The following is a 13967-nucleotide window of genomic DNA, read 5'->3' as shown; positions in this document are numbered from 1 at the left end:
ACCAGTTTTGAGCGGTTATTTTCCACTGCCACTTATAGCACGTGCTCTAACACGTCACCCTCTGAAGCAATACAGTACTTGCTTCTTTCCAACACTTGTGCTGTTGCAGCTGTGACCAAAGCCGTTGGAATCTCGCGGCAGACTCTGCTTATTTTTGCCTTTAGGGCGTCCGGTGTGGTAGTTTCAATGCTATACACGCGGTCTTTCACGTAGCCCCACAAGAACTCCAGAGGTGTCAAGTACGGCGACCTTGCAGGCCAGGGTACACGTCCTTGCCGGCCAATCCACTGTTCAGGAAAAAAGTTTGTCGAGCCACGCTCGAGACTCACTACTACTATGCGCAGTAGCAACATTGTGTTGAAACCAGATGTTCCAAGGGTGCGCAATTGGGACGTTGCAACAGACGTCGTTCACGGGGCGCTCGAGGATGTCGACGTAGCGTTGCGTCGTTAGTGTATTGTCAAAAAAAGATGGGTCCGATGACGTTGCCATCAAAAAATACCACACCACACATTAAACCACTGGGATTGGTGTCGTGTTTGTGCCAGCCAGTGGGGATTCCTATCACTCACGCTGTGCGCGTTGTGAAGATTGACTTGTGCGTTTCTGGAGAAATTAGCCTCATCCGTCCAAAGTACGTGAGTGGGGAAGTCCGGTTCTTCTACACATTTCGTGAACATCCCATTGGCAAAGTCAAGTCTATTTTCAAAATCTCGGTCTTCCAAGTTTTTGATGAAGATGTATATACATAGTACGAGTGCATATGACCTTTTCTTTAAAAAAAAAACTGCTCCACACTGATGACCTTGAGGTTCCGGCCTCCGCACTGGCGTCGCGCACACTACCGTGAGGGTTGGCAGCAACGAATGCCAAAACATCCGCTTTCGCTTCTTGAACTACCGTCGCTTTCTTGTGAAGCTACACATCTCGCAGGTTTCCCGTTACCGCTTTTAACTAGCATCGCTGAAATCCTCACCTTAAAAGAAAGCCATCGGCAGCTGCTCAATGTGAGAATCACTCACGGCACATGGTTGCGGTTATCCCATGTGCACCAGGTTGCGCATAATCTCAAAAAGGTTGTCAGCAGGGCAGGCGTTAGGTTGTTGTTCACTGCCAGAAATAAGTTAGGTTGCCTGTGCCACCAAGTCAATCAGGTGACCAAGTACAACAACAAAAGTTGTAAAAATCAGCACAGGCAGAGGTTTGTTGTTGACTGTTGTGACTGTGTGGTTTATAAGATTCCTCTTTCATGCAAGCGTTTCTATATCGGTCAAACAGGGCGGTGCATAATGACCGCATGCATGCAATGACCGCACGTGCCAGTTATTTCAGCCCGCTGCACGTGCTTCGATCCAACCGGGGTGGTGGCGCACATCGGAGAACTGCGGATAACCGGCAGCCACGCGGCGAGAGGTCAGCTCAGGGGAGTTCTCGAGGGGAGGTAATTGGCGGAACCTCCCCATGCGCTATTCGAAACACCAGACAATGTGCAGCGGCGGAGGCCGCTGTGCGAGGTCCGCTCTGGAATTTAGAGGCGCCGGCTGGGGTCGGGCGTGACCACCTGACTATGGGGACGCGGGACAATGGATACCACGACGACTGCGCTGCAAAGGTCGTCTGCCCTCGGAGAGAGCACTGAAACCTGTGCGGCATGTGTGTGTGTAAAACCGCGACCCCCTTCTCTCAAAGGCGACCACGAGGACTTTCTACGATGACGTCGAACGATGACGTCGACCGGAGTGGTTATAAGCGGCTCTTGTTGGCTGCTAGGGTGTGCTCGTTGTTGTGCTCGAAATGTACTCGTGAGCTGTGTGCTTTGTCTTGCGGGCGCCATTTGGGATCACGCTAGACTGTCGATGTATGTCTTGTTTAAACTGTATATACTGTAAATAAACCCTGTTCACCTAGTTCCTCCCAAGTTCCTCTCTACGACCTTCAACTCCTTCAAATGGTGGCAGCGGCGAGATCGTCCGACAACTCCTACATCTGGTTGACAGTGGTGGGATCGTCCGACGAATCTAATAATGCGCGAACACTCAAACAAGGTTCAAAAACAAGCTAGAGATAGTCAATTATCACTTCATTGTAATGAATGGGGCTGCAAGCCGTCTTTTAAAGATGACTTATTTGTCAAAGTACCACGATGAACGCGCACGTCATATCTCCGAAGCCTTTCACATTCATAATAGCGGCGAAGCACGTGTAAGCTTCCCCTCCATTAATCTCCTTCAGAAGGAAATAGCCTTCCTATCTCATCGATTGCAATTTATTGCCCCTGCGCATGCTGACTTTCTGTTCTTGTGCTTTGAGATAACGGTAGAGTATAGGCTGACTGAAAGAATAAGGACACTTGGTTGTTAGTCAGCGCTGTGGTCCGCATCCCTCTCTTCGTCATGTTGTTTAGCCCTGTAATTTACTGCACGTAATCATGAACCAACCAGCCCAAATGCGTACTCTTATGAAGAAAAAATGATTTACGTAATCGACAACAGCATATGCTGGCCGTACAGATCCGCCAAAACGCATTAGATGGCCATAGCCTGCGCAAGGTTTGTTTCTATTGCTAAAGGCAACAAAATAAACACACGTTCCGGGCGCGCCTATCTACAGAACAAGATGAGTGCGCAAAATTACAGTCCCAAGTGCGCCGTCACGGTTTCCCAGCTTCCCCACCATTGTAATCTTAAATTCGCGTAGGAAATTCAATGATGCTTTCAGAATAGCAGGTGGCAAAACACAGTACCTATTTAACTCGTCACAGGCACGTACCCAGGAGGGGGCCCGGGGGGGCCCGGGCCCCCCCCCCCCCCCCCGAAATCAAGTGGCATACCCCCCTTCCCACCTACGCCACCACTCCTCACACATTCCTAAAGCGCCGCCAGATCAATGTTGAGACTTGGCAGCTGTTCATCGGTCAGCATTATGCTGCCTTTTTCACTCTTTTTTGATGGCGATAGTTATCGACATCTCTTTAATGTGAAGGACAGTTTTCTCATAGATTCCGCACCCGCGCGATTAACTCGAGATGCGTTCAGTTGCCACCATCTATTCAACCGCCACGAGCATAGCTGTTGCTTTTGTTAGTTTAACCTTCTTTGTTTAGGCTGATCCTGGGACCAGGAGAGGGATTGCGGCTGTTACTCAGCTGGTCTGTACTCTCATGGAACGAGTTGCTGCCGGAGAAAACGCCAATTGCGTTTAACTTTCCCTTTGCTTCATTATTTCCTTGAGTTACGGCTCGCCGCGACGCTGGCAGATGCCCGGAACCATATACACGTGATATGGGCTATATAAGGTGGGGAAATAAAATAATGTGAAAGAGCGTCCATCATGAAACCCTGCAATGACCCTTAAACCCATAAGTAAGATGACTGTCGCCCGTTACCTCGTCTGTTTTTCCCTAATTGTATAGCACTTTTCGTGCAAAATTGGCAACTGGAAACAAAAATCGCAAGGAGTTGAGAAATTAAGCGATCTACTAAGGGAGAGAGCCAAGGCAACAACCAAACTGCAAGCAAAAGCGAATAATAAAAAAGTTAACCGTTGTTTATGAGAATATTTATGGATCAACATCTTTTTATTTAAAAAGGAAGTAGAGAAAACGCCGCCGGAAGTGGAGAACAATTGCTTGTTTTGAATGACGCTTCTACAGTTATCGGTCGAACCGCCTCACGTAGCTACTTCTCTGCTCTGCTTATGTGGGTGTTTTTTAACCTTTCGCGGTGAGCGCAGTGCGTCTAGAATCGCAGAATCCTGCGCTCTACGCGGTTGTATGGGACTGGCGGCCGCACAGCGTTACGCAATTCGCGGAACTGTCAAAACTGATCAACAAGGCGAAAATAACTGATATTCGAAACTATAACATGAGAAAGACTGAAGAAGCCGTAAAGAATGAACGCAGCCTGAAATCAGTAAAAAAGACACCTGGCATAGGACAAACTATGATGTATGCACTAAAAGATATGAAGGATAATATCATCAGCAATCTCGAAGATATAGTAAAAGCAGCGGAAAAATTCTAAGCTGACCTGTATACAGTACCCGGAGGAGTCACGATACCTCACTTAGAAACAGTAATGAACAGGATACAGAAACTCTCCTATAACTAGTGATGAGGTCAGAAGGGCCCTGCAAGACATGAAACGATGAAGAGCGGGAGGAGAAGGTGGAATAACAGTCGATTTAATCAAAGATGGAGGAGACATAATGCTCGGAAAACTGGCGGCTCTTTATACGAAGTGTCTATCGACTGCAAGGGTCCCAGAAAACTGGAAGCATGCAGACATTATACTAATCCACAAAAAAAGAGACGTTAAATAATTGAAAAATCATAGGACCATTAGCTTGCTCCCAGTATTATATAACATATTTACCAAAATAATCTCCAATAGAATAAGGGCAACACGATGTTGTCAACCAAGGGAACAGGCTGGCTTCAGGAAGAGATACTTTACAATGGATCACATCCATGTCATCAATGAGATTATCGCGAAATCTGCAGAGTACAATAAGCCTCTCCATGTGGCTTACATAGATTACGAAAATCCATTTGATTCAGTAGAGATACCAGCAGTCATAGATGCACTACGTAATCAAGGAGTACAGAACGCTTACGTAAAAAGCTTGGAAAATATTGCTACGTGCGTGTGGTATTTGTTTGTTTGAACGAGGCGCGTGGGCGCCATCACTCCAGAAAAGAGGAGGAAGAACGAACTGGGCTCGCGCTGTGAATCTAACCGGTCAGCGCTGCAACCGTTGTTGTAAATATAATCTGTAAATAGTTTCTCGTCTTACTGACTCGTCCTTCGCGTAAGAATATCTACAGAGGTTCTACAGCTACCTTAATTCTACACAAGAGAAGCAGGCAGATACCTATAGAGGAAGAGGTCAGAGAGGGAGACACAATTTCTCCAAAGCTATTCACTGTGTGCTTAGAATTCAAGCTATTAAACCGGGAAGGCTTAGGAGTAAAGATCGACGGCAAATATCTCAGCAACGTTCGGTTTGCCGATGACATTGTTCTATTCAACAACAATGCAGACGAGTTAAAACAAATGATTGGAGACGTTAACAGAGAGAGTGTAAGAGTGGGGTTGAATATTAATATGCAGAAGATGAAGATAATGATAAATAGCCGGACAAAGGAACAAGAGCTTAGGATCGCCAGTTGGCCACTAGAGACTGTGAAGGAGTACGTTTACCTAGGTCAATTAATCACAGGGAACCCTGATCATGAGAAGGAAATTCACAGAAGAATAAAAATAGTTTGGATCGCATACGGCAGACATTGCCAGCTCCTGACTGGAAGCTTACCATTATTATTGAAAAGTAAGGTGTGCAATCAGTGCATTTTGCCAGTGCTGACATATGGGGCAGAGACTTGAGAGCAAGTTAAGGACCGCGCAAAGAGCGATCGAATGAAGATTGCTAGGCATAACGTTAAGAGAGAGAAAGAGAGCGGTTCGGATCAGAGAGCGAACGGGTATAGACGATATTCTAGTTGACATCAAGAGGAAAAAATGTAGCTGGGCAGGTCATGTAATGCGCCGGTTAGATAACCTTTGGACCATTAGGGTTACAGAATGGGTACCAAGAGAAGGGAAGCGCAGTCGAGGACGACAAAACACTAGGTGGAGCGATGAAATTAGGAAATTCGCGGGCGCTAGTTGGAGTCGGTTGGCGCAAAACAGGGGCAATTGGAGATCGCAGGGAGAGGCCTTCGTGCTGCAGTGGACATAAAACAGGATGATGATGATGATGATTGAAGTGGTGCCCCCCCCCCCGAAAAGAAATCCTGGGTACGTGCCTGACTCGTCAGCAATAATCCCAGCGAATAGTGTGGGAGCGACTCACTTTTTGCTCAGGTGCCTGGACACGTCTGACTTCTTGAAGCCCTCGAGGTTGTAGAGCCTCTTGGCGAGCCGCGACGCGGACGGCATGTCAACCGCCTTGGGGCTGTAGTGGAAGCTGCGCAGAGACTCGGCGTCGGACTCCTCGTCCGTGGCTGTCGCAGCGTCATCCTGCTGCGCCAGCTCCTCCTCGAGCGTACCGCCGGAGTGGGCCGAAGGCGGAGAGTCCAGCTCGAGCGTCTCCGAGGCGTCGGTGCGCGACGCGGTGGAGCCGTTGGAACGCGAGTGTTGCATCCTGCGCGACCCGCCTCGGGCGGCCGCGCGCAGCGACGAGTCGAGCAAGGCCGGGTGGCGGAACTGCGACTCGCTCAGGTCCGGCTCGGCGACCCAGTCCTCCTCGCGCGAGAAGCCGTCCTCGTTCTCCGGCGACAGCTGGCTGGGCGAGCTGAGGTCCAGCTCGCTGGCGTGAACGCGGTCCGCTTCCTCGGAGCCGAACGCCGACGCCATCTCGGACGTGCAGCACTCGAGCTCGCTCAGGTTGTCCTCGCGCCGGCCCGAGGAGGAAGACGCGCTACCGGTGGTGGCCGTGTTGTCCTCCGACGAGCCGCTGCCGGCGTTGTACGTCCAGAGTACGCGCGGGTCGTCCTTGGTGTCGAGCAGCGTGTTGAGCGACGAGGCCATTTCGTCGTCGTCGATGTCGATGCTGACGGCGGCCACGGTGCCGCGCGCCTTGCCCAAGTGGTCGTCGCTGCGCGAGGTGCGCACGCCGAACGAGCCCTTCTTCTCGGCCACGGGGCTCTGCAGTGAGGACGCCTCGCGCTTGGTGCCCCGCTGCGGGTCGCCCCCGGGGCTCGCCGGCGTAGACTGGGTGCGCGTCGCGGGCGTCTTGGTACTGCTCGCCTTGGTGATGATCAAGTCGCCCGTCATGGTGAACAGCTCGCATTTGCGCGCCACCACCGCCGCCGAGGACGACGACGTGGATGAGGTGGTGGCCACGCTCTCGTCGCCGCCAGCCTCGTCCGACGCCGCGTGCTGCCCGCCCGCGCTGGTGCCGTTCTGCCGCGGGGTCGCCGCGCCCGGATCGCCCGACGCCGGCGACGGCGGCGGCGACTTGAGCCGCTCACCCGACGCGGCCGCCATCATCTGGCGCCGCACGCGCTCCTGGATGGCAGGGTCTGCGCACACACAAACAGAAAAAGCTGCAGCACGCTCGTCCACCGCGGCTCACTCGTCGCGCCGCGAAGAAAACATGACGCGCATCGGTATCAGTACGCACTCCAGGCACTATACCAGACTCTTTTCTATTTGGACAGTGAACGCTGCACAACACATCAGATTCTGTACTATCACGGTGCGAGTAATGTGTGTGGACAGGTTTGTGGCTCCAATGATGAAGACTGTAAGCACTGCGCGAGGACGGACCGTAAATAATAAGCGAACAGCCGTAAGTGATGCAGGACATAGAAAACATGTAAAGCTTCTGGATCCAAGCACACGAGAGTCTAGGTCTGAACCACCACACGTACGGAAAAAAATTACGGGCCTGAAATATTACCAGTGGAAAACGTAATGGCATAACAGTTCGTAAAACCCTGATCGATATTTTCTGACAGTGCAACTAATGACACGGCATTTAGACTACATCCTCAACAGTCGCCTTGTCAGAAAGGCGGCGAACCTTTTACCAGCAAAGGAGGACAAGGTGGTCGTGGGGAACCTCTTGTAGTCGAAGCACGCCCGCGCGCACGGTCCGGAGAGGAAACTCCGAGACCGTCTCAGCGCCCACTCCTTGATCCAGGAGAGCAGCGTGCGCGACATCCCCAACGTCCAAAGGAACACCGCGGACTCAAAACAAAGCGGCGCGCTTCTTCCTCCTCTTCGTCCTCCTCTGGCTGGATGCGACCACAAAGCGCGAAAGGACAATACGGTCGTAATACAGCAAACATGAACATCGCCTCGAGAATTTTTCTTGCATGTACCTTACTTCTGCAAATGTCAAGCTCTACAAAGAGCAGAGAGCCATGAGTAGGGACGCGATAATGAAGAAAGCAGTCGACTCGGTCTATAGCATTAGTGCTGGGTATGTGCCGTGCTTTCAAGGACTCAATATCAACTATGCTCTATGACAACGCTTAACTCATTCATGCAACAACAAGGCCACACAGAAAACAATCACTGGACTAAGTGGAGTTGGGTATATTGTATGTAGAATGCTAGTCCAACAGATCTATACACCTCCTCCTAAAGAAATGTTATGCGAATGTCCGATTCAAACCCGAGCCAAAAGCGGTGCTGGCGGTGTTGACATAGGCGGGGTTAGCCTGGCATTCTTGGCCGACAAATGGTTCGCCTGAGCATCGCCTACGCTGTACGGACATTTAACGAAACGTTCATCAATTCTGTGTCTAAAAATTTAATTATGAGATTTTATGTGCCAAAACCAGTTTCTGATTATGTGGAACGCCGTAGTGCGTGGACTCCGGAATAATTTGGACCACCTGGGGTTCTTTAACGTGCACCTTAATCTAAGTACATGGGTGTTTTCGCATTTCGCCCCCATCGAAATGCTGCCGCCGTGGCCGGGATTCGATCTCGCAACCTCGTGCTTAGCAGCCCAACACCATATATTCATTGAGCAACCACGGCTGGTTATTCGCAGTTTCTGAGCAAACGTTTTCTGGGGTAAAAATGTAGATTGTTTATTTTTCTTTCTTTTGTTCGCGATTATTTTTTACACTGATGTAGGTGTATATCCGTACTGCATATCCCTGCTTGAATTGTTTGCTAGCGATTTCTGAAATTCTATAGTATTTGCATCACCTCGACATTTTCAACTCTACGTGCACACTACTACTTGAGCTGTAGATTTCCATGCATTCCACGCATGCCGTGGTGGAACAGACGTGAATTCGGTTTTCTATTACAGAGCCCGTGCTAGAAAAAGATATTTTATCCCGCTTTACACAATAATGGAGGGAACGTCCGAGCAACGCATGACGTCCCCTCCCGTGTTCTTACATGCAATATGTCAGCATATCTTATAACGGCACAACTTGGAACTAGCTATGAGCAGCCTCCGACGTCGCTGTGCGGTGGAACCTGACCTTATCAGTAATAAGATGCTGACTAACCTACCGGTTGAGAGACGGCGTGATTTGCTGGCATTTTTTAACCAAGTCTGGGCCAGTGGGGCTATCCCACATTTATGGAAGGTAGCATGGGTGGTACCGGTTCTGAAGCCTGGAAAGAATCCTGCAGCTCTGGACTCATACAGACCGGTATCACTGACCTCGTGTGCAGCGAAGCTAATGGAGAAGATGGCATGCACAAGACTCACTTGGTATGTCGAGCAGGCTCGAAAACTACCATCGTGCATGACTGGGTTTCGGCAGCGTCTAAGCGCTCAAGACAATGTGCTGGACCTGCTAAGCTACATAGAACATTACAGTGCGGATGGCCTGTCGACACTTGCTGTTTTCATGGATGTTTCTAAGGCTTACGACTACGTGTTTCAAAGAGCCATTAACAGCCAGTTACAAGTTATAGGCGTCACGGGTCATCTCTTGCACTTCATACATACGTTCCTCAATGATCGTCGCATCAGAGTTCGTCTTGGCGACACTTTGAGCGATGATATACGTATATTTCGCGGTGTGCCACAGGGGAGTGTTTTATCTCCCTTATTATTTAACATTGCCATGAGTAGCCTCCCAAGAGTACTAAACCATCGAAAACCAGTGAATATATCTATATATGCCGATGATATCTGCATATGGGTCTCCGGCTACCAGCATCGCCGCCTCGCACGAATAGCCCAGGGAGCAGTAAAAGCCATTCAGGGCCACTTGGCAACGATTGGATTATCACTATCAGCAGAGAAATCATCATTCGTACTATTTCCTGGAGTGAAAAGAAAATCTACACGCTTGACGCTGAATTTGGACGGATACCAGATTCGACAAGTCACTAACGTCCGATTTCTGGGCGTTACCTTAGACCACAGGCTACTCTGGGGCCGCGGTGTTGACCACGTTGTGGCGTCATCGTCACCCAGGCTACATGTGCTCAAGCGAGTCGCTGGCATACGCTGGGGCAACCACCCGACGTCGATGCTACGGCTACATACAGCGTTGGTTACCAGTCGAATACTGTATCAGCTGTTGTCTCAGCTATCAGCTCTGATGTCACCCTCAGACAGCCAATACGAGCGCTTAGAAGCCATCCACAGAAAAGGTATCCAACTTTGCCTTGGAGTCCCTCAGCCAACGTCAAACAAGAAAGTGCTCTACGAAGCTGAGTCACGCCCTCTACGACTTCAGGCTTCCCAAGCTCTGATCCAGCCACTACGATTGAGTGAGTCTACGCCCGGTAGAGCCCTCTTACTTCGTATAGGTAACAGGCCACGTTCACATTTTTATGCAGCATTGAACACGCTTCGCGTATTAGGATTGCGCTGCTCGAGACAGAGGGAAAGGATAGAACCACCCTGGACATTCGAGGACATCACATGCAACTTAAGTGTACCACGATTGCAATCAAAGAGCTGCATTCCATCTGCAGAAGCCAAGTCATTAGTCCTGGAACACCTGAACATGACTTACCCGAATCACATACAAGTATACACAGATGGCTCTGTCAAGGCAGACGAAGGCCGCTGTGCAGCTGCATTCTATATTCCCTCTCTAAGGTATACGTGGTCTGGCCGTCTGGACTGTATAGCCTCGTCGACAGTTGTGGAAGGCGTAGCAATAGCTTCTGCTCTGCGCAAATTAAAGACTTTGCCTCCGCAGAATGTGGCTGTCCTTACGGACTCAAAGGCCGCATTACAAGTATACCGTGGTTTGCCATCCCTCAAGTTCCCACGCAAATCACTAGCCATCGTGAAAGAACTCAAGAACAAAGGCTTCACAGTAAAGTTTCAGTGGATTCCCTCCCACATTGGTATCTCAGGAAACGAAAAAGCTGATGCGCTTGCATACGCAGCGCTCTATCATCCTCCCAAAATCAAGGCTCCAAAGAGTAATCAAGAGCAAAAATCTGACATTCGAAATCACTTTGCGTCGCTTTGGGTTCCACCGCATATGCCCCGCGTAACCAAGAGATTGCACCGAAAGGAAGCCTCACTTCTATATCGAATTAGGACAGGATCTGCTAATACACCGGCCTGGTTATTTAAAACGGGGCGAATCAATTCTCCGAACTGTACGGCATGCAACGAGACAGGAGACATTGAGCACTTTTCGTGCTCCTGCCAGCAATTCCAAGATGAAAGAGACACTCTCCTGAAGAATCTGCAAAACAAGGACCTTCCGCATGCGCGCCTGCAACATTTTATATTTCCCGAGGGATCAGTTATAGCCCGCAAAGAAACTTCACGTCTCCTCATCGAATTCTTAAGAGAGACTGATTTGATGGACATATGGTGAAACCTTTCAGCGGTATTGTGCGAGACGCTCGGGCGGAGCGATTGCCGGCCTTGTTCGCCAGGCTAAACCCACCTGTTGCTACAATTCAGCACCATCACCACCACCACCACCACCACCACCACCACCACCACCACCACCACCACCACCAGTTAGGCACCTGAAGCAATTATTATTTTATTAAATTCTGGGGTATTGTGGGCCACAACCACCATATCATAAGACACGCCATAGTGCACGGGGAACACGGGAATTATATTGAAAACCAAGGCGCTAATTAACATTTAACGTTAATTAGCATTTCGTCCTCATCGAAATGCGGCCGCGGATTTAATCCCGCGCCCTCGGGCTTTGTAGCCCAACACCGTATAGTCACTACGCCACCACAGTGGTGTCTGAAGACTCGGGCCTCTGTTCACGTCGCCGCAGAAGGCGCAGAATGGGAAACTAACTTTAGCATATTAAATTTTTTTTAAGTGAAGCTTTTTTTTTTTTTGCTAACTCTCAGCGTTTTTCTGACCATAGCTGCTGCGATGCTTCTGTCTTGCCAAATACCTCACACTTAAATAGGCACCGCAACCCAGTAACCCGATGCTCTAGCCATTGGGCCACAATCATACGCATATACTTCTATCGTTGCCAGCGCCAACTTTGAGATCATCTCTTTGTGTCCCCCTGGCCAGATAACGTATTTGCACAGGTGGTCTTCGCGTGCCATAAAGCTTAACCACAAAGCTTAAGCATAAAGCTTAAACTACCTAGCTTAATTTTGAACACCCGGTATATGTGCTATTACGTTTGGCGTATTAGCCCAAGAGCCGATACTGGAGTCATAGTGGAATCGACGTCAAACAACATTCCACTGAGTCAACGTGAGCACTGAGATGCTGACAAATTCGAAATTTCTACATGAGGGCGCGTCTCTATTCTACCGCAGCGGCTTGCCCGCGACGTCACTGTGAAGCCGTCTTGGCAGGCCCGTGTTATTCAAGGTGTGGGCGAATTGCCGAAAAATGGCTGCGCGCGTATTCAGCAAGCTGTCCAGCCCGACCGCGTCCAAAAGCTCTGCTAATTATCAACGCCAAGTGGTGTGCACCATGCCAACCAAAAGCCAATCAAGAAGTGGTTGGGAATTTCGGGGAGCGGCTTTCCTTCTGGCGGCTTGAGTTGTTCATCTCTACCTGTCATCGTTGGGACAATGAGTATGGTGCACTCGCTTCCCCCTTTCCACAATCATCTCGGGAGGCGTGCTTGTGCTCGGCGTGGACCTTCTCCTCAAAGCGGTGTTTTGTGACGGCTACAGGCCATTGGATTGGCCGATGATGACATGGCATGTTTCCCTGTCAAGTGATCTAGAGAAGAAAGTTATTTAAGGAGCCATCGTACGTGCTAGCAGTGGGCTCTGCCAGAATAATTTAGCTTATGCTCCGAGAACAATGTAGCTGCCGGCTACGATGTTTATACGCACTGTGCTCTGTACTTCAGCCAGTACGAGTATTATTTTCTCTGTAAATGAGTTTGCCTTAATATATCTGTACATAAACCCGTTTCGTTCTTAAAACCTCCAGACCTCGTACTTGTCAGCAAAGAAGCAACTCTAGTTAAGAAAGTTCGGACAACGGCGTGGGCTAGCCTAGCACAAACTCCATATGACGACCCAGCAGCGTAGTCCAGCTACCCGTTACGAGATGCACCGGCGGCGTAGGCTAGAGCGCGACCATCTGTCACGCGGCGTCAGACTACGAGACAATGGTACCCAAATCTAACCGTGCTCGTCGGCATCACCAGCTTCCAGGTACCTTCTTGCGCAGATTCCGGCAAAGCGCTGCACACATTATGGCGACAGCGACAACGGATGCAAACGCCGCCGCAGGGATGCCGGCATGACTTTTCAATTAAGTGTGACGGCATCCGCCAACGCATAGGTTAGTTGACGACCGCATAAGATGACCTATGCCATCATATCTGCATGCCTTTTTACAGCGAAGCTGTATATGGCGAGCCGATTCGTTCGTCTGCCCATCTGTCCGTCGCCTGTACGCCGAAAACGCTTCCGACGCAACCCCACGCACATGCGCGAAAAAAAAAAACAAGAGAGGCGCGCGATTGGCTGCGTCAGCAGTGACGTCGTTGCTGTCCATCGCCGCCGAGCGCGCGCGCAGCAGTTTCTCTCCGGCTCCGAAATGGTAGGCCACGCGTCATATGTACTCCTGAGGAGCAGGCAGCTTTCCATCAGGAACGCCGCGAGCAGAACCGGGAACGAGCTCTTCTACACCGTGCCGATGCTGCAGCCCTGGCACAAGAACAGGCTTAATTGTGCAGCCGAGCGCAAGCAGCAACTGCGTACCGAGGATGCGGCAGCCTACCAAGCCGCGCACGTCTGCACAGAACGGCTGAAACGTCAGGGCAGTTTCATCCTAGCAGAGTGACTACTTTGCACGCAAATTAAGAACCTCTGTGCTCGAACACATCAATCTGCAATTGAAATTGTGCTTCACGCGCGCTGTTTTCTATAAATAGTGTATCGCGACGCCATCGAGCACAGACTGGCCAATACAAATCGCCCGTTAGATGGCACGGACCAAGAGCGCGTACGACAATATGTAAAGTTAATTTGCGGAAAAGCTCAGCGCATCACCGCACCTTGCAGCTTCACAGACAGGAACAAAGTTCATAGGAGAATGCGCTATAGAAT

The 13967-nt window shown here is 50.1% G+C and overlaps 1 protein-coding gene across 2 annotated transcripts in view; it reads right to left on the bottom strand.

Moving 5' to 3' along the window:
* Nucleotides 1-13967, bottom strand: part of LOC126548498 (PH and SEC7 domain-containing protein 1-like) — a 425618-nt gene that overhangs the window by 108557 nt on the left and 303094 nt on the right. For both annotated transcript variants that reach the window (XM_050196708.3, XM_050196709.3), the window contains exon 4: nucleotides 5854-7024. In XM_050196708.3, the coding sequence (XP_050052665.1) occupies nucleotides 5854-7024 (1171 nt within the window). The remainder of the gene's footprint in view (nucleotides 1-5853; nucleotides 7025-13967) is intronic.

Source organism: Dermacentor andersoni, chromosome 1, assembly GCF_023375885.2.
Source record: "Dermacentor andersoni chromosome 1, qqDerAnde1_hic_scaffold, whole genome shotgun sequence".
NCBI lineage: Eukaryota > Metazoa > Arthropoda > Arachnida > Ixodida > Ixodidae > Dermacentor > Dermacentor andersoni.
The sequence above is the reverse complement of the archived record's forward strand: the minus strand, read 5'-3'. Positions and strand labels throughout refer to the sequence as shown.